Source organism: Siniperca chuatsi, linkage group LG15 (assembly GCF_020085105.1).
Source record: "Siniperca chuatsi isolate FFG_IHB_CAS linkage group LG15, ASM2008510v1, whole genome shotgun sequence".
In the NCBI taxonomy this organism is placed as follows: domain Eukaryota; kingdom Metazoa; phylum Chordata; class Actinopteri; order Centrarchiformes; family Sinipercidae; genus Siniperca; species Siniperca chuatsi.
The window spans coordinates 2,916,090-2,938,502 of NC_058056.1; the positions used below are offsets into that span (position 1 = coordinate 2,916,090).

Here is a 22,413-nt window from a genome sequence, read left to right on the forward strand (position 1 = left end):
GGTTTATAAAGCACTGAATGGTTTAGGGCCAAAGTACATTTCAACATGGAGAAGCAGCGTTCAGTTTTTATGCACCACATCTGGAACAAATTCCCAGAAAACTGCAGGTCTGCTGCAACTCTCAGTTCTTTTAAATCAAGGCTGAAGACTTTTCTGTTTGCCGCTGCCTTTTATTAAATCAAATTATGATTAATTTCTTACACTGCACTGTAACTTTACTCTCCTGTTTTCTATTGTTTTTATTTTCTATTTAACTATGTTTAATTGTATTTAAATGTCTTTTTATATTTCCCTATGTTGCGTTTATGTTTTATGTAAAGCACTTTGAATTGCCTTGCTATACAAATAAACTTGCCTTGCTTTTGAGTCAGTATGCAGGATACTATGCATGCATAGTCTCTGTTACTGGTCACTCATGTAACTGCCACAATGGCAGCTGGTCTCAGGATTAAAGGTGCTCCATTAGTAACCATCATACACTGAGAAGGTGTCTGTGAGCAATTTTTGGGTGAAGTATTTAGTTGAATGATAAGATGTTTCAGCAGTGTGCTTAGTTTTGCTTTAACAGTCTAAGGTTTTGGAACCTCGTGATAACAGTTTACATTTCACAAAATGAGTCTAAGTAGCTGTGAAGAACTATACTGTACCAGTTCCACAGGGAATTATTTTTACACATCAGGCATCAATCCACACTTCACAAGGACAAACAGACAGCACCATGCTGAGCTTCTAATAATATTGAATCACTCTTATCTGTACCTGAGGCACTGCTAGCAACAAACACATCATACAGTAGAAATATGATAAAAGGCATCTCTATGCAACAGATGCCAGATTAAATGTAATTAACAAAATTAATAAAATGCTCTCTCATACTTAATCTCATGTTTTCATGGCCATTGGCTAGACATGATGACATATATGGGCTAAGAATAGTTGCAGTGCTCTGCAGATTGGAGACAGCTAAAGAAGAGAAACATGCACAGCTAATGTGAGTTTAGTGAAATGTGAATTCATCATTGTTGTCAAAGAGAAAAAGAAATAATTGCATTTCACTGACAAAAGACTTGGCTCAGTTTGCTGGCCAAGGAACATTTTAGTCCAATTTGATCTTTCCAAGTGTGTATGCATGCCAGGCTTCTTACAAGAGAGGAGTTCATTAATTATATGAGGTGAAAAAGACTCCATTACTAAAGCCTCTAATTAAGGATAATATCCCAGCTGTTTTGTCATGATAATGAAGGCAGCCTTCTGTACAACAATCTGCTGATTTATGTGAGCAGGTCCAACTAGTACCGACAACGCTTACACACTTGTTAACACTGAACAATTCCTGGACACAGATGAGTGCACACATTACTGGGAGTTACTTACTCAGACAGTAACTGTTAACTATATGGTGTGTGTTTACAAAGAGAACATAATCCACAGACATCTGGCATCCACCTATATCCATGGCCAAAATGTGACATTAGCAGGGGTCCTGTTGGAGCCCTCGACACACATTCCCCAACACAGCTGTGATTGGTTAAATATTCACTCACTTAAGGCCTAATGTGGCCTAGTTCAGTTAAAACCCACAGCTGTGAAGCCTAAGGTGAATCACACACACACACACACACACGCACTATTATCTTGACAACAAATACGGGTCAAACAAGGATCACCTAGCCCAGGGGAAGAATCGTGACCATACATCATTCCAGAAGTGAGTTTGGGTAATTCTATGACATTTGCCTGTGTGTTCCCAACCAATGACACCAGAAATTTTGTTGATTTTGAATCCTGTCCACTCATTGTTTTCTACGCTGGCTGAGAAGCATTTAAAATTGCTAATAAATAAATAAATAATTATTAAAATTATTAATAAAAAATTATGCCATATGGGAGTTGCCATAATTACCAGTTCCCGACTCTCGTAATTATGACTGGGAAAGTAGGATTTTTCTGAAAGCTCTGATAAATTAAAATAACCCACATTAAAAGGTTATATTGATAACATTTTTATCTAGACAAATGTTTTTTTTTTTTTTAAAACATCCACACAGATTTTAGAAAGGTGCGGAATAAATAAATCACTTTTACTAAAAAATGTTTTGTTTATCTCTGTGTGAGATGTCTGATGTTTGGTTCTTGCTTCTATCAAAGCTCGTGAGCCAATAATGTAACGACGATGGTATCATGTGGTATAAAGAAAGGGAAATATGATCTCTTTTCCTAGTTCTTGTCAGTACACATGCCGCAGCATTCTTGATCAACTGGAGAGGCTTAAGGGACTTATTCAGACAGCCTGATAATAAGGAATTGCAATAATCTAGCCTAGAAGTGACAAATGCATGGACTAGTTTTTCTGCATCATTTTGGACAGGATGTGCCTGATTTTTGCAATGTTACGTAGGTGAAAGAAGGCAGTCCTTGAAGTTTGTTTCATGTGGGAGTTAAAGGATAAATCCTGATAAAAGATAACTCCATGGTTCCTTACGATGGTGCTGGAGGCCAGGGAAATGCCATCTAGAGCAACTATATCTTTAGATAATGTGTCTCGGAGGTGTTTGGGGCCAAGTACAATAACTTCAGTTTCGTCAGAGTTTAACATCAGAAAATTGCAGGTCATCCAGGTTTTTATGTCCTTAAGGCATGCCTGAAGTTTAGCTAACTTTCATCTGGCTTGATCGATAGATATAATTGGGTCATCATCTGCATAACAATGAAAGTTTATGGAGTGTTTCCTGATAATATTGCCTAAAGGAAGCATAAGGTGAATAGAATTGGTCCAAGCACAGAACCTTGCGGAACTCTGTGACTAACTTTGGCGTGCATGGAGGATTCATCATTAACATGTACTGTCTGAGATAGATCTGACAGATATGATTTAAACCAACTTTTTTAATTCCAATTAAATGTTCCAGTCTTTGTAATAGGATATGATGGTCAATGGTGTAGAATGCAGCACTAAGAGCTAACAAGACAAGTACAGACAAGTCCTTTGTCTGATGCAATCAGAAGGTCATTTATAAATTTCACCAGTGCTCTCTCTGTGCTATGATGCACTCTAAATCCTTGCTGAAAATCCTCAAATAAACTACTGTTATGTAGAAAGTCACACAACTGATTGGTTTATGCGATGTTTGCTTTAATTTGTGGGTTTGGGGGTTATACCATAGAGCTAACCTTCTTTGTTTTATTACCTTCTTTCTTAGAGGGGCAATAGAGTCGAGTGTCAGTCGCAGTGAGCCTGCAGCACTAACAACAAGATAATGAAGGGGGGCTGAATTTAGCATAGGAGTCTACTGTTATATTGAGACATGGTATTGAATTAAATGGCGATGAAATCACTTCCTTAAATTTAACTTCAGCATTATCAGGTATCATCTAGTGTAGGCTAATAGCGTGTAGTGCATTAATAGGAATTCGTTATTAAATAGTAGTCCGATAAAAAAGAATTCCATGGAAAGACTATTAAATGTTAAATTTCAATGTCATATGCCAGAACAAGGTCGAGGGTGTGGTTAAAACAGTCAGTGGGTTTATGTACACTCTGACAGAAATCTTGTTTGTAAATTAGATTTGACGGGCATCTAATTTTGTTATAGTTGGAAGATGGACATCTGACATCTCTGAAACACATCTTCTGAATCCCTTGATTGGTTGGTGATATCATGGTTTGTTGATAGTGTTCATTGGCTTACCCATAGATGCAGGAGATGTCAATGACCACATCGATCATGTCACAACACAGTTCATATGTCTGCATGTCCACTGGACTGCTGTCTGTGGCAATGTAAATCTTACTGACCACATCGAACAGGAAGGCCTTCTCGATACCTGAGTTCTGAACAGAGAGAGAGACAAAGAAGAGGATCACTAAGTGAGATAAGATTACATGCAGGGAGTGTACTAGCCTCTACGCAAACCATGTGATTTGACAGTCAGATATACACCTTTCTTTCACTAATTTCACAGACAAATAGTCTTTGATACACACATTTATTAGTTAAAAGTCCAGTATGTAGGCATCTAGCATTTAAATTGCAGTTTGCAACCATTTTAGTACTGCTCGGATTATCCTCCCATTCCAAGCGTGTAGGAGTTTGCCAAAGGGCACCTGAAGGACTATCAGACCATGAGAAACAAAATTCTCTGGTTGTACTCTTTGGCCTGAATGGCAAGCGTCATGTCTGGTGGACACCAGGCACCGCTCATCACCTGGCCAATACCATCCCTACAGTGAAGCATGGTGGTGGTAGCATCATGCTGTGGGGATGTTTTTCAGTGGCAGGAACTGGGAGACTAGTCAGGATCAAGGGAAAGATGAATGCAGCAATGTACATAGACATCCTTGATGAAAACTTGCTCCAGAGTGCTCTGGACCTCAGACTGGGGCGACGGTCCATCTTCCAACAGGACAATGGCCCTAAGCACACAGCCAAGATAACAAAGGAGTGGCTACGGGACAACTCTGTGAATGTCCTTGAGTGGCCCAGCCAGAGCCCAGACTTGAACCCGATTGAACATCTCTGGAGAGATCTGAAAATTGCTGTGCACCGACGCTCCCCGCCCAACCTGATGGAGCTTGAGAGGTCCTGCAAAGAAGAGTGGGAGAAACTGCCCAAAAATAGGTGTGCGAAACCTGTAGTATCATACTCAAAAAGACTTGAGGCTGTAATTGGTGCCCAAGGTGCTAAAACAAAGTATTGAGCAAAGGCTGTGAATACTTATGTACATGTGATTTTTTTCCCCGTATTTTATTTTTAATAAATTTGCAAAGATTTCAAAAAAACTTCTTTCACGTTGCCATTATGGGGTATTGTTTGTAGAATTTTGAGGAAAATAATGAATAATGAATTTGGAATAAGGCTGTAACATAACAAAATGTGGAAAAGTGAAGCGCTGTGAATATTTTCCAGATGCACGGTATGTGCTGCAGTTTGTGGGAGAATCTGGTAGTACCTCAGATAACCTGGGGGAGACTCGAGACTGGGTTCAAGTGCATCGCCCAGTTTAATTCAGTTCAAGTCAGTTTTATTTATATAGCGCCAATTCAGAACAGACAGAACAAACAGAAGTTATTTTAACTTATCTCAGAAGTTATCTTTAACAAGGCAGTATCAAGCCTCTTATAACCCATAATCACATACTATCAACAAATCAACTACAATTCAACACCTCTAGCAACCAATCAAAGTAAATTCAATAGCTTTATCTACAGATCAAATACAATTCAATGCCTTCAGCAACCAATCAAATTCAAGCCAATATTATTCAGTACTTTTAGCAACAAGCCATATAGTTGACTTAACTGTTCAGTCATGCATCAGGTAGTGGAACTGAGAAGGTTCAATTTTAGCATTTAGCTGTTCAACACCATTTTGACAATTTAGTAATTATTTGATTCTAAAGTGTTCAACCTATCCCAAAGGAGAATCCTACCTTTTAGATGTGAGGCTGTCGCAGTCAATGTTCAGAGTCCTACAAAAGGAACTGTATTTTGATTGTAGAGTGTACATTCTGTTTTTATTTAAAGCTTAACAGATCAGATATGGATAATCAAAATATTCTATTCTTCAAAAAAAGGCAAAGGCTACTAATAATGCTGTATTAACTGGTAACAGAAACTTCCCTCTCTACCTCTCTCAAAAATAGTCAATTAAGAACGAAGAAAATCTAGTCCACAGAGACTAGAACAGCAAAAAGAGCAAAATGAAAAAAGAGCACTACATCCTTCTGTGTCTCCTTTTTATACAGGTGGAGACCAGGAAAAACTCAAGCTATCTTCTATATATAGTAAAAACACAAGATACAAGACATTGGTCAAAGCTCAACCCCTCGTCAAATATAAAACATGTGATAAGATCAAAAAAATTGCTTAACAAGCTGTTATCAGTAAGCCATCACTATTTTTAAACATGCATAAAGCTGGTAGGTAAAAAGGTGCACAGCAATATCTATAGATATTTTTCATTTTTATAAACAAATTTTTCTTCAATACACCTTACCTACAAATGTGAGAAATATATTATTCACTCCACCGCCCAGTTAATGTTAGTGCACCTGCAGAGCATCCGCCCCACACTAAACTCTTATATCAGTCTACATTAGTCTTGTGTTTTACCTGTAAGACTCATCTTTTAATGCCTTTGTTTATCATCTGTGATATGAGAACATCAGATTTCAGCAAATGAGCATCCTAGTCATTGTTCAGTTATAAAATCCAAGTGCACCATGGAGCGTCTCTCCTGCCGGGCTGCTGACATTCCTCTCAGCCAAACACTAACTGGACAGCAGTGTGGAGGTTGTACCAACGTCAGGTTCATTGACAGTCAGCCACGGAGCTGAGAGCATCAGAGCAGGCGTGAGTCGTGCTGCCCCGCCTCGCACCATTTTTAAATGGTTGTGTTCCTCCTCCAAGAGGACAATATTTCATATTAAAATGAAATGAATTTCATATCAGCTGAAGAGCCAGTGTCTTCTATCTAAATTTGGTATTTTCAACAATGCTAATCTTATGCTTATCTTCATGTATATACAACTCCTTATGGATTCAGCTATTGCCTTCCACTAAGAGAAGTTAGGTGCCTGTGTAGTTTGAAGGGCAGATAGTGTTTTGTTAGCATTAGAGATGTCCCGAGCCAATCCCAAAGATCGGTATCAGGGCTGATGCGGGCATATTTTAATGGATCAATATCTGCTAAAATAAAGCTGATGAAAATTAGATCCTTTCTCTACTGTACTCTACTATGTGTTTGTCTGATTTAGCCTCCTAGTGCTGCAGCGCTGTTCTCCCTAACGACAGCCTACAGTGCAGCATTTCACTGCATATATGTGAAAATTAGTGTGTGAATGTGAAAAATTATTTGGTTGCATTGGTGATTGACTCTGTTCTCGGTTTGGTAAAATTCGCTAAACTCTGATGGTAAAGAAGTTGTTATCTCCTCTCAGTCTCATTAGCAAAAAGCACTGTACAAAACATCCAAGCTAGCAGCTTCTCATTTGTAGCTGCTCTGACGTCACTTTCACTGGTTAAAATGGCTAAAATAAAACTTGGCTGTTGTAGGGTTTATGTGGATTAGATAGGGCCTCACAAGAGTGCGCATGCGCCAATGTGCATGCTGCCTGTTGCTCCGTCTCGTCGGATTACTTTTTCCAACTTTTAGCTTTTCTTTTTCTTCAAAACTTAGTAACTTTTGTGTAAGTGTAATTTAAACTACGCTCTTTACGAAAATGACAATAGAGTGTGTTTTGGTATTTTTTTTCGCTGTGAAAGTCCTGCTACTCGATCAGGGCACAGCTGCAGAACAGCCGCATTGTTTACACCAGGGAACAGCTGATCACGCTGAAGCCGAGCAGCATGGTGCCCAGGACAACCGATGTCCCCACTGAGATGAGGACACACCGAGGATGCAGAGGTGGAACGAAGCGGTGAGGGAAGAGAGAGCGTTCCAGAAAAAAAGAGACTTAAGAACAAGAGATTTAAGCCGTGTCTGCCTTCTCTCGTCATGGGCAACATGAGATCACTGGCGAATAAAATGGACGAGCTAACGGCGTCAGATGGAGTTCCGTGAGTGTAGTTTGATGTGCTTCTCAGAGACATGGCAACACCAGGATATCCCGGACCATAACGTTTCCATCGACGGCTTTCAGACTGTTCAGGCCGGATCACACCGGGAGCGGTAAGCGGGAAGGCAGCGGGCTTGCTATGCTGGTCAACAACATATGGTGTAGCCCTGGTCACGTTACTATCAAGCAGAGTATCTGTAGCCCGGACATTGAACTGTTAGCGGTGGGACTCCCCCCCCCACCTGTAACCTCTGCTGTGTGCCTGACTGCTGACCAGGTGAGAGGACAGCTGAAGAAACTCCACTCAAACAAGGTTGCTTGCCTCGTTCCTGTGCCAAAGACGCTGCGTCCCAGTGGCTCCAAGGACTACAGACCGGTGGCACTGACCTCCCACATAATGAAGACCCTGGAGAGACTGGTGCTGGAACAGCTGCGGCCCATGGTCAGACCCCTCCCAGACCCCCTTCAGCTCGCCTACCAGCCCCGGGTGGGAGTTGAGGACGCCATCATCTTCCTGCTGAACCACATGTACACTCACCTGGACTAGCCGGCAAGCATGGTGAGGATCATGTTTTTTGACTTCTCCAGTGCTTTCAACACCATCTGGCCAGCCCCTGGGTGAGAAGTTGGCAGCGTTGCAGTTGGATGCCCCCCTTGTGTCCTGGATTGTTGACTACTTGACTGGCAGCACTGTGTGTCGGACAGCAACACTGGGGCCCCTCAGGGGACTGTCCTCTCTCCCTTCCTCTTTACCATCTACACCACAGACTTCAGCTACCACACAGAGTCCTGCCACCTTCAGAAGTTTTCTGATGACTGCTGTGGTGGGATGTATCAGCGGTGGTGATGATACTAAGTACAGGGCTGTGGTGGGGAACTTTGTCTCATGGTGTGAGCAGAACCATCTGCAGCTCAATGCGACAAAGTCTAAGGAGCTGGTTGTAGATCTACGAAGGGCTAAGGCACCAGTGACCCCGGTTTCCATCCAGGGGGTCAGTGTGGACATTGTTGAGGATTACAAGTACCTGGGAGTACACATGGACAATAAACTGTACTGGGCTAAGAACACTCAAGCTCTTTACAGGAAGGGCCAGAGCCGCCTCTATTTTCTGAGGAGGCTGAGGTCTTTCAACATCTGCCGGACAATGCTGAGGATGTTTTATGAATCTGTGGTGGCCAGTGCTGTCCTGTATGCTGTTGCATGCTGGGGCAGCAGGTTGAGGGTAGCGGCCGCTAACAGGCTCAACAAACTGATCCGTAAGGCTGGAGGCAGGAAGTCATTCCTGCCTGTGGCCATCAAACTCTTCAACTCCTCCCTCTGTCAGTCTATTTAACCCTGTCACTAAACTTGACATTGGATCATTAACATCACTGCAATACTTGAAATATTGTGCAATATTCTCTGTTTAATAGTCCTGTGCAATATACTCTGTTTTCAGTTTAATATTCTCTATTTATTGATATTTATTCATACTTCTATTACCGCTGTGCAATATCCACAGTCTAATAATCTGGTTAATCTCCTACACTTAACTTGACAGTACTCATTTTTGCACTATTACTTGTTATTTATATTATTACATTATATTACACCTTACATACTTATCAACCTCTAAATCCACTTTAGTACTTACACATATTTTAGCTTTTATACTTACATCCACTTTGTACTTAATTTAAAGGGGCTGTTCGTGAAGGCAATGCAGCAGCAGATTTCCTGCGCAGTGATCGCCACTTCTTTGAATGGCTGGATGAATGATGCTCTCACCGCAGATTGGCTACAGTCCGTGGTAGGAAAATTCAACTTCACCCCGTGGCTCCTAGTGTGGGATTCATACTGCTACCACATCAGTGCCGCCACCAAAGCTGAACTGAAATGTGGCTACAATATCATATAACAGCAGTGATCCCCAATGTGATGTGGAACCAGCCCTTCAAGCAGAGTCTGCATAATGCCTACAATCAGTGGATGCTGGGGATGCAGATAAGGGATACACAGCTGGAGGTAACTTAAGAGCCCACCTGCATGTGAACTCGTGGTTGCCGTCTGGGACAAACTGGACAAGGATATGATCAGAAAGAGTTTCAGAGTTTGTGGACTGTGAAAACTGAGGGGAGCAAAGTCGACCTCATCCTCTGCTTCAGGCAGAGACAGCCCTTTGCCGCCGGATGGGAGGCTCTCACCCAGGTCCGACAGCTGAGCTGGAAGAACCCATGCAAAGCAGCACAGGATGAGGAAGATCAAGACGAAGCTATTTAACAATGAACTTGTTCTTGATGATGATGAGCAGGACAATGATAATGGTGAGGATGATGATTTTGAGGAGGAGGATAGTGACCACCTGTAATTACACTTTCATTTATCAAGGTAAGCTGTGATGATGTTCATGTTTTAGGCAATATCCTATGTTTTGAGTTTAGATTTTGCATGCAACTGAATCTGATGATTGTTATTAGATATTTGACTGTGCTGTAAATGGCTATTAATGTTTATATCCAGAGCACCTCAGATTTGTTTTGTTTTTATGTTGTGACAGCTGGGCTTATTTACCTTCCTGGTAGTTAACTTTTAAGAATACACTTTTAGAAGGCAATTACTGGTACTGTTACTCAAAATAATCCGCAGACCTTGTGAGCAGTTTCATGTAGGAACTATCGGTAAAAAGAAATAAATCTGTGGATTATTTTAAGTAACTGGGTCATGATTTCTGGAAAGAGACATTGCTGTTGAGTTTTTCCAAATGTATTCTTTTGGTACTTTGAGCAGCACAAGCCGAGTGCCATATAGATCCATTATATTCAAAAAAGGCACACATCTCTATGGCCAATGTCTCTAAAACTCTGCAACACACACCAAAACAATCTAGATGGATAAATAGCACTACAGGTAAGAGGAAAAATATGTATTTTTTATTCTGGGGTGAACTGTCCCTTTAAGAGACAGAGCACAATGGACAGTGAGATGAGAGCGCTTTTCAGACCTGGTAATTCCATTGACTGTACATAGCAAGGTCTGACATCACCCATTGGTTTGTATTGGAGGTGGTTTCAAACCAAACGCCACACCTGTTTCATCTGGAATAATTACTGCATAACTAAAAATAAAATAAATATAAATAAATATATATATAAATATATATATATATATATATATATATATATATATATATATATATATATATATATATATATATATATATATATATATATATATATATATAAATATATATATATATATATATATATATATATATATATTTTTTTTTTTTTTTTTTTTGATAATTTGTTCCATACTGTAATAATATTATCCAGGTTAAACAGCTTGTGAATGAAAATTTTTTTAATACCTTTGGAGTTCCTGTTACCACTCTTCTTAAAAGGTGCAGATAATGCAACAGTGTGTCCAATACTTGATCGTATACAAACTCCATTAGGTAAAATATGTTAAAAATATTAAAAGTTTCATAACTGATAACATATTCATAGTTAATGTACTGTTTTGTTTCAGCAATTATGCTAAAAAAAAAATAGCAACAGTAGATATATTTAATTAACTTGGCAGTTAATTAACTTAGCAAAATACCATATCCATAAATATAAACATATAAATTCAAAGCCGTTATTCTTGTTACATTGTACATTGACACAATTTCCTCTTCAAATACTAAGAAGGCTGTTAAAATGACTGATATGTGCTCTCTTTTTAATGTTATTTATTTAGAAGACACCCCCCTGATTTATGTTATTGTTAATGACTTGTTTCTCTGAATAAAAAGATTTGAAACCTTTGCAGCTTACAGCAATCCAGTTTTCTAAAAGGAAGAACAATTCACAATAATATGCGATTGGTTATGGGAACATGAAGATCTTATTGAGGATAATGGATTTCTTCTTTTCTTGGAATTCTACAAGCTTTTGATTCAGTGGAACATGCCTTAATTTTCCACGTACTTGAATATGTTGGGTTTGGACATATATTTAGAAATTTAATTAAGGGACTCTACCAAGACATTAGTAGTTGTGTTTAATTATGGCACAACACCCATTTTACAGTTGGTATTCCTCAGGGTTGTCCAATTTTGCCATATTTGTTTAACTTAGCTGCTGAAATCTTGGCAATGTGCTTAAAGAACTGTAAAGACATTAAAATTACATTTGTTAGGAACATAAATAATTGTCATCCAGTTGGCAGTCAACACATCTTTGTTTTAAAAAGAAACCAAATGCCAGTTGCAATTGAAAAAGTTGAAAGCATCAGGCTTGCTTTTGAACCTAAATAAATGTGAGCTCTACCCTATACATGACTGCCCCCTAAAGGACATATCTGGTATCCCAGTAAAATCAAAAGTTAAATATACAGGAATCTATTTAAGGTATGCTAAACACTAACTGTAGAAAATAAACTGAAGGAACATAATTCCAAACTGAATGGCTAATGGCTCCAGAGAGATCAGTCAGTATAAGAACAGATGTATCTGACCAAGATGGAAGGCTTATCAAGGTGTATTTATCCGACTTATTCTCATGCCATCTCCAATAAGATAATAAAATCAACTTAATCAATAAATCAACTTAATTACTTTTAGAAAAATAAAACACATTATATTAAAATAGGAAACATGGTCAAATATTTTAAGGCTCTTGGTCTGAAAGTAATTGACTTAATTAGTAATTTGGCTAAAATCCTGGATTAAACATAGTGAGGGCCTCTGGTACTGTATTCAAAGAAAAAAAATGTTGAACAAACTTGGTGAATTAAACTTTTTATCAGTTTGTAATTTCAACACTGATAAGCTCCCCATCACATAGTCAGAATTCCAGAAGCAAATTCTGTTACATTGGAAGATGTTATACACACATAACTTCATAGAAACATACAGTGGGTACAGAAAGTATTCAGACCTATTTAAATTTTTACACTCTTTGTTTCATTGCAGCCATTTGCTAAAATCAAAAAAGTTCATTTTATTTCTCATTAATGTACACTCAGCACCCCATCTTGACAGAAAAAAACAGAAATGTAGAAATTTATGCAAATGTATTAAAAAAGAAAAACTGAAATATTACATGGTCATAAGTATTGAGTAGAAGCACCCTTTTGAGCTAGTACAGCCATGAGTCTTCTTGGGAATGATGCAACAAGTTTTTCCACACCTGGATTTGGGGATCCTCTGCCATTCTTCCTTGCAGATCCTTTCCAGTTCCGTCAGGTTGGATGGTGAACATTGGTGGACAGCCATTTTCAGGTCTCTCCAGAGATGCTCAATTGGGTTTAGGTCAGGGCTCTGGCTGGGCCAGTCAAGAATGGTCACAGAGTTGGTCCAAAGCCACCCCTTTGTTATTTTAGCTGTGTGCTTAGGGTCATTGTCTTGTTGGAAGGTGAACCTTCAGCCCAATCTGAAGTCCTGAGCACTCTGGAAGAGGTTTTCTTCCAGGATATTCTTTTGTAACCTTGGCCAGATCCATGCCTTGCCACAATTCTGTCTCTGAACTCCTTGGGCAGTTCCTTCGACCTCATGATTCTCATTCGCTCTGACATGCACTGTGAGCTGTACGGTCTTATATAGACAGGTGTGTGCCTTTCCTAATCAAGTGCAATCAGTTTAATTAAACATAGCTGGACTCCAATGAAGGAGTAGAATCATCTCAAGGAGGATCAGAAGAAATGGACAGCATGTGAGTTAAATATGAGTGTCACAGCAAAGGGTCTGAATACTTATGACCATGTGATATTTCAGTTTTTCTTTTTTAATAAATTTGCAAAATTTTCTACATTTGTTTTTTTCTGTCAAGATGGGGTGCTGAGTGTACATTAATGAGAAATAAAATGAACTTTTTTGATTTTAGCAAATGGCTGCAATGAAACAAAGAGTGAAAAATTTAAAGGGGTCTGAATACTTTCCGTACCCACTGTATCCTTATTGTATGGCAATTGTTTGGAGAGAAACATATGGTGTGTCACTGACCCAAAATATAATATATCAGTGAGGGTAGGATAAATATCAGAAACACCTCTCCGTATAAGGCAATACTGTTTAAAACAGTTTCAACAAAAATTGAACATTAGGGTGGAAAAAGTAAAGGAAACACCTGTCAGTATAATGCAATACAGTTCAACAGCACCACGAGCTGCATCCTCCAAAATGACCATACAGTTGACTCAACACCTCTCTAAAACAGTTTCAACAAAAAACTGAACTTAATAACCTTCATGAAGGTTTGCAGAGCTGTTGTGGTAGACTGCATTAGTTTTAGCTAGGTCTGCCTGATCTGGCAACTGAGTGTACATTCTATTACACTGTGGCTTCATACACTAACATTATGTGGCAGCTATCTCACAGTATCTCACCTTGAAGAAATACAATAGCTCTGTTTAAAATATATTTTTGTCGAGACTCTGTCAGAGAGGGGTTGATACAATCAATAACATTAGATACACCTTACAGAATGACTTTACAGGACAGTAAAACAAGGTGTGGTATAACACAAATCAGGCATTGTTTGTCCATCATCACAAAACTTCCAGGATATGTCCACATAAGAACCTGAAACATGCTCTGAAAGTTTCCTTCAAATCGACCGATAGGGGGTCGCTAAAAGGGCAACAAATGTGCGTGGCATAACACGAATCAGAACAATGAAGGAACATAGCACACCGCCGGGCACACCGCCGGGCACACCGCCAAGTCATTGGTACCGCTACGTAGAGGACACCCATGTGAAAATCAAGAAACAAGACTTGGAAGCGTTCTCAGAGCATATCAATACTGTGGACCCCAACATCAAGTTCACGCGTGAGGACGCCAAAGAGAACCGCTTGGCCTTTCTTGATTGTTCTACACTCAGAGGAGAGGACGGAAAGCTCCAGATAGAAGTGTACAGGAAACCAACACATACGGATCAATACTTGCTCTTTGACTCACACCATCCACTACAGCACAAGCTGGGTGTAATCCGGACATTACAACACAGAGCCCAAGAAGTGCCCACCGGCTCAGAGGGTAAGAAGAAAGAGGAAAGGCATGTCCAGAATGCACTCTCAGCCTGTGGTTGTCCTACTTGGGCTATCAACAAAGTTAAAAGAGCCAAAAAACAGGACAAAAGTGTGACAGAACCAAGAAGGAACGGTGTCTCCATTCCTTATGTATCTGGACTGTCTGAAAAACTACAAAGGATCTTTAGACAGCACGATGTTCCTGTCTTCTTTAAACCAGGCAACACTTTAAGACAGAAACTCGTTCACCCTAAGGACAAGTTACCCACACAGAAACAGAGCAATGTTGTCTACTCCATTCAGTGCAGTGAGGAAAACTGCAAAGAACGGTACATAGGTGAGACCAAACAGCCACTTCACAAAAGACTTTATCAGCACAGACGACACGCTAACTCAGGATTACAGAGCGCCGTGCATTTGCATCTAAACGCTACAAACCACACATTTGAAGACAGCGAGGTGAAGATTCTAAGTAGAGAGAAGAGTTGGTTTGAACGGGGCATCAAGGAAGCCATTTTTGTGAAAAAAGAGAACCCCTCTTTGAACAGAAATGGTGGTCTGATTTAATCTGCCCAAAGTCTATCAGACTGTATTATCACCTTGGTCACGCCAATCACATGCTAATCAGGTACTTAACAGTGATGAAGTAGATGCAGCCAGAAAACAATAGGCCTGATTACTGATTACTGGGCCATCTTGGAAACTATTAGGTCAGTTTCAGGTGAAACTAGCTATTAACAGTTACTCAGGCAGATTCCTTCCTGAGGGCAGGGCTTATGTAACACAGAGTAGCTTAAATTTCTAGTTCCCGTCCCATTTTTTCACAATTGAGAATGACTTCCGGATGGGAGCCGAAACGTCTTGATTCTGAAAACAGTGTCCAGATGACTACGACTGAAACCTTTTCCACGATTCACTGCTTTTGTCATGTCTAGGCCACATTTGACCAGTTCCAGATCAAAACCTTTAAATTTCTAACGGTCTGTGTTGGCTTGAAACCCAGAATTGCCGCTTGCGTCTATATTTGAGTTCATTTTTTTTAATGTAAGTCAACTGGAGTCTGATTTTTTGGAGCCACCATCTAGCTTCTCAGCCAATCACAGCATGATAAATGAGCTGCCTTCTGTTTCCACTATACTCTCACACACATACATTCATCTTTCTCTTACATACACACATACTTTGTCTTGGATGGAATTAACTTGTATTTATACAGCACTATTCTGGTCTACCGACCACTCAAAGCGCTTTCCAACAGTTGTCAAATTCACCCATTCACACACACATTCATACTTTGATGGCAGAGGCTGCAAGGTGCCAACTGCTCATAGGTGCTTCCTATCCAAAGTGTTCACGATACTAAGCTCACCCATACACACACATTCACACACACCGATGGCACAGCCATAAGTACAGTACATTATGTACTGTTTCCATAACTATCTGTTGAGTCATATGTAATTTATATTGGTATTAAGTGCCACTATCTAACTGAAGATTGGTTTGAAGCCCAGTGAATAAAGGAACTGAACTGCAAACTGTGAATAGACGCTGTTACAGCATATTCATGAAATGCAATCAGTGTGTTATATATCACTACCACCTAGTGACTGGACTGTAAAGTACAGGAGGACATGCACATGCAATATATTGTAATGTGCCTAGTCCAAATGATTAAAATGTGGGGAAATACAGAAGCACACTGGTTTAAGGTTTCATAGAGATTTGACTAAATTTCTTTAGTCTTTAAGCTAATTTATATGGCAGATGACATTGCAGCTAACCTGACAGGTACTTGAATTTGCATGCCAGCCTCGAGCTACCATGCAAGGCATTGGCCTGACCATCGGGAGCAATTTGGGGTTCAGTGTCTTGCCCAAGGACACTTCGACATGTGGACAGGATGTTTGCAAATATTTTATTCAGCATGACATATAACATAAATGTGGCTTTATGGGCTCTTTGGCAATACAGCTATGAGTTGGAAATCTGTGAGATTTTGCAAAACTAGGTACCATAGAACCACAGGAGTGTAGGGATCTTGGTGGTGTGGGGGCCAAAGGCATGTAGCAGCAATTCTGAGTGGCTGGCACTGTAACAGTCAGTGATGAGTGCATGTCAGTGGGCAAATCTAGTTTATATGCTTTGGGTTTCTCATTATTGAAAACCTGCAAAAAAAAGCACAGGATAAAATTCAGAAAATCAGTGGTGGCATTCCATGCAATGTCTGCATTCATGAAATGCAATCAGTGTATCTGTTATATATCACTACCACCTAGTGACTGGACTGTAAAGTACAGGAGGACATGCACATGCAATATATTGTAATGTGCCTAGTCCAAATGATTAAAATGTGGGGAAATACAGAAGCACACTGGTTTAAGGTTCCATAGAGATTTGACTAAATCTCTTTAGTCTTTCAGATAAATTCAGTTCATTCAACAGCAGGATTACTCACAGATATGAAGATATTGAGCAGGTTTTCCAGTGTGGGCAACTGTGGGATGAGCTTCTGGACCACTTTACTGAAAGCCTCAAATATGGAGTGGTCGTATATACTGGTTAAATAGAAGCTGTAGAGATCAGGGAGAAGAATCTGAATAGATTTCAGTAACAAACTACTCCACAATTTGATCATTCTTAGCTTTACGCAAATGTGGACAGAAAACAAGAGAACTGTCACGATTAGCAGAAGATTAGCATTTCAAGGTCATCACACACATTTCTAGATAGTATTACAGTCCCAACATCACAATTCCTGTAGAAAACTTAAGGAGAAGCCCAATGAGGATATTTAGTTATAGTGTGTCATAGAAATCATCTTGTTTAGGGCTGGGTATCTTTTGAAGTTTTTCTATACTTGTCAAGATATCATACCTAACTTTCAATTCTGATACCAAAACCTTACTTTGAGGAATATAGACATATATTTCTACAAACCTCTTGTGTTGTTTAAAAAGCCAAATTTCACAACTGTTGAATACTGTCTGCTGAAACAACCAGCTGTACAAGAATTTTGCCTAAAGATAGTCTTAAATTGGCAAAATTAAGATGTAAATCAGTAAATGTAAACATTGATTAGTACCAAAAAAAGTATTGAGGTTCAATAGCCCATCCTATGTGGGTCTCGAGGTCTAAAACGTATCAAATTTAGATCCAATGAGTCTGTTGTCCATTTACATGGCATGAAAATATTAAAGAACACTGACTTTAAGGACTGTAAAGATTTATGACTCAATGTATAATTTTGAAATTTGCTTGTATTACACTATCTAATCCATACAAATTGTGAAACCAAAAACAGTCCAAAAGCTGCAGGTAAAGCTCACCTTAGGTGTATTCGTTCTAGGCCTGCATCTGCGAGGTCATCGTTGGCTCGTTTGTGAATGTCCCTTTGCTTCTCAATCTTATGGTCATCTGACAGGCCATCCACTTTGTGAATGAACACCTCGAAGTTGATGTCTGGGTTGACTTTGTAGGCCCTGGTCACTGTGAGATGCAGTCTACTCAGAGCTTCCACATAGTCATCCTATCATGAGGAAGAGAAAAGATTCACACCACTTAGTAAGCAATACCATCTACCGTTCAGTTTCTTTGGTTTGAACTACAACGGTTTTCTTTGGTGAATTTTATAGTGATGATTAAACAGTCTGGCCAATATTGTTAGCAAATTTTATCACAGATTTATCATATCAGTGCATATGTCATTTGATAAAGAACAAGAAATGTCAATACAGAAAAGATATGGTCATTTAGAGACAGTGTCTCCATTACAAAGTTTGTCCATCAGAGAGCACAGACAAGTTGATTTTTACACTTTGAAATCCAAGTTAACAAGGAAATTTTTGTGCACTGCTTAAGGAGTGATAGCAAGGCCACCTCCATAGTTTGTCTAAGCAACAAGATTTTCATTGATGACATGGTTGTTTCTTGTATCCTCATCTGTAGGGATGGATACTGTTAAGATGTATTATTGATTTTATCGATACCGGTACTGCTTATCTGTAAATTCTTCTCCTTCATTTTAATGACACTAATGTTTATAACTAGGTGCACAAGTGCTAAATGTGCCCGTTATTTTATCATACTGTTAAAATAATTATTTTATTTGAAAGACTAGAAACAGGGGGAAACAGCTAGCCTGGCTCTGTCCAAAGTTTTAAAAATCCACATAATAGCACCTCTAAAGCTCTCTAATTAATATGTTATATCTCGTTTGGTCACTGTAGGAAGTGATTGTGCCTAGCCAAGAAATAGTGACTTTGACTCGTCACGTTATTGTGCACATCAGCACTGCCTGTCAACTCAAGCCTGGAAAGATGGTGGTTGCAGTTGATTTAACAGTAGGCAAACCGAAAATGCTGAACGTTGAACAAATGAATGAAAGAGGTTCAAATACCAACAGCAGCACCGACTGCTGCAGTTTATTGGTATAATGGTTCTGACCAGTCCGGAACCAGTACCATCCTTACTCATCTGTCAGCCGCAGCTGCTGAATTCACACCCCACCCCTGGTCCTACACCACGAATGCTAATGTGAGCAACGATCTCTGCTTGTCACCCTGTTCACTACATTTTATACAGCAGTGACTACACTGCTGATTTATTACTTTTGTAATAATGGTATCACTTGAATTGGGTAATAAGAAATCCTAAAGGATTGATTACTTATATAATATGGCCTTGTGGCCTGACCTGTGAGTCGATAACAAAGATTAGCGCTCCGGTGCCTCTGAAGATCATTTCATAGTCAAAGGTGGGGTCGAAGAAGTCGATCTGGCCAGGGAAGTCCCAGATCTGGAAGCTGACGAAGGAGCTGCTGGAGACGTCCTCTCTGCAGATCTTATTGGTGCTCTCCAGGAACAGGGTCTCATTGGGCAACATTTTATGGAAAACCACCTTCTGGATGGAGGATTTCCCACTCCTCCGCAGGCCCATCAGCAGTATACGAGGTTTGACCTCTCCATTCAGAGAATCACTGAAGCCCAACACTACACAAAAGCAAAGGGACAAAGGCACTGTAAATTATGTGGGTAAACCTACATTAGGCAACCACCTATGACAACACACTTACAGATTGCTTCAAGAGGAACTCCACTGATTTTAAATGTGAATGTCAATTTACTAGTCAATTTACAAATACTACTCAGCAGAGTCGGGTGATATTGCCTCAAAACAATTGAATAATACGGCAGAGTCATTTAGTGATAATATTCATAACAATGTGATTAAATACTGACAAATACTTTGTTTTGTTGTCCCCTTTTGTTGTTACCATCTTCTTACAATGATAACATATTATTGTTGTTGGTTGTAAATCTGACATTTTATAACCAAACCACTTCCACACTATTAAAGTTGCTCCGTTTCTTAGAACTGACCCCTCCACAGATCTGTTGGCAATGTCACCTTCACTTTCAGCCATGCTTGTTGCTGCTGTAGTCATGATGTAAATACATAAACACATCCCAATATAATTATTATCATTATATGACAAATCTACAATCCCATTAAAAATCATACTGGTATTATCAAGAACAATATGGTATAGCTCACCCCTGACACTTAGTCTATGATAAAAGTAAAATTTCTTCTGTGGCTCTGTAGGAGCTTTGTCAAGTCTAAGAAAATAACCCTGATGATGTCATTATCATCTCTGCTTAGGCTGGGAGACTACAAATTTATAGCAGAAAACTTTAAAAAAGGGATATCTCGGCCTCTGCTGGTTCAATATTGGCCATTCTCCCCGACTCTATAAAACTGACATACTGAATCACTGTAGTACCCCTTTAACAAAATTAATACAAAGGCATTTTTTTTGATGATTTGAAACTATCAAAATCAAATGTAACATTAGTTAGCCTTGCAGCCTACAGGCAAAATATTCTATTGCCCTTCAATGGAAAACAACTATTAATCAATGGCTGAAGAGCCTCTCAAGTTGCCTGTCCATAGAAAAGCTGACACACTCTACGAAAGGCCACACACAGACATTCCGCTTCATGTATTATTTGGAAATTAAGTTACCCAACCAGTTCTGCACTTGATAAAGTGCAGCTTTTGCATGACAGCATGATAAACTATATACATACAAATCTTAGTTTTTTTCATACATATGCATGAATCTGGTTTCTTTCGTTATGTTTTAACTTTCTCTGTCCTTATTCATTGTGGGAGAAATTGACAACCAATAAATATTTTATATCAAAACACAAAGGCATCCATAAGATTTGAAAGAGAACAATCCGGTTTAAAAAAAAGGTAATAAAATAGAATATACAGTAAGTTAGACAGAATAAATATGTAATCCATGAGGTAAAACATCTTGAAAAGCTATTGCGAAATAAGTTCTGTTGACCATTATGCTATATATGGCTCTATGGATGGATTTTCAAATAACTGCTGAGGCTTTTTACTGAATTTATACATAACTATAAAAATGCAGGATCACATGGAACTGTCTAGCCAAGTAGTGGTGTATCCAGATCTCATAAATAATGCCGTTTAGGATTTTGAGTTATGAGATAAGATTAGCTTTTTGATTTGGTGTTAATGTTTGTTTAAATGTTTAATTTCAAGAGTTCGACACAGACCAGCAGGATATATCTGAACAGGAAAGAAATAAGTAGCACTTGCCCCTCCTTCATTACCACTGTGAAGGTGCCCTTGATCAAGACTCTTAACCTCCAACTGTTGCAGTGGAGCTACTTAGTAGAACATTTAACTCCAAATATTCCACTTGTAGTACTAAATACTCCAAACAATAAAACAGAAACTAACTAGTGTACCAAAATATTCTCTCCCCGTATAAGCAGGAAGCAGTTTGAACATGAGAGAATTGTGGGTAAGAAGTGCATTTAAGTTTTCTATCCCCCTAGAAAATGTACAGGACTACAGTAAGACTGTCTGTCTCTGTGTGTGTGTGTGTGTGTGTGTGTGTGTGTGTGTGTGTGTGTGTGTGTGTCACATTCCTGCTTTGACACTATGACCATGATCACTCCATGTTGAGGAATGTCAAGCACATTCTAACAAAAAGGCTTTCTGCTGTAAAAGACTGAGGAGGACACATACTCTATAATCCATCAAATGATGAACCTTTAGTCAAAGTAAATATGTTAATAACACAGTGTTTGGTAAAACAATAGCTCCCATTGTATCTCAACTTAATTACATTACAAATGCACTATTCTCATTGGCCACTGAGTTTGCAACTATTTACATACATATATATACACATATATGATTAAAAACCACACTAATTCCCATGCCGACCACTTATTTCTTGACTGGGAGTAACTTGAAAGAATAAAGGGAGGGAGGAAAGTGAAGGAGAGCAGAAAACAGACAGCTGTTTGCTTGTATCAATGTCAATGTCCATGACTGATCAAGTGGCCCTCTACCACATTGCAGTCCAACAGCCAATCACAGAGGACTAATCCAATCAAGTTCAAACAATCTTTTTACTCAAACACTCAACTGGATCACTCACTCACTACTCAAATAATTTTTCATTTCAGATTTTTAAAATGAAGTACAGTGCAACTAAAATCATTTAGCATTTAGGAGTTACAAAGAATATGTGCACATACACATAATTTAAGCTAAATTTAAATTCTATTGGATTAAATCATCAAATAAAAACTATTAATGCATTTATCCTAACAATTATTCTGATTAGAAACTGAAATTGTGAGCTATGTGATGTTATATAAACTAAACAATTCATTTTTAAAAAATCAATATATTAATCAATAACAAGACTAAGAGTCTTCAGCCACACTAGCATCTCTGTGAGGCTGTACCATAGACTGTATATAAAGATGGACGACACATCTCCACCATGGATGTATTATTAAAACTGG

General features: G+C 39.0%; 1 protein-coding gene across 7 annotated transcripts in view; it reads right to left on the reverse strand.

The window, feature by feature from the left end:
• The window catches only part of rragd (ras-related GTP binding D), a 58,341-nt gene that overhangs the window by 28,474 nt on the left and 7,454 nt on the right, over positions 1-22,413 (reverse strand). For 6 of the 7 annotated variants that reach the window (XM_044167374.1, XM_044167378.1, XM_044167376.1 and 3 more), the window contains 4 exons: positions 19,247-19,542; positions 17,881-18,080; positions 17,010-17,124; positions 3,690-3,832 (listed from right to left, as the gene is read on the reverse strand). In XM_044167374.1, coding sequence (XP_044023309.1) covers positions 3,690-3,832; positions 17,010-17,124; positions 17,881-18,080; positions 19,247-19,542 — 754 coding nt within the window. Of the gene's footprint in view, positions 1-3,689; positions 3,833-15,394; positions 16,720-17,009; positions 17,125-17,880; positions 18,081-19,246; positions 19,543-22,413 lie in introns of those variants that run through there. The other variant, XM_044167380.1, reaches the window with a different exon arrangement.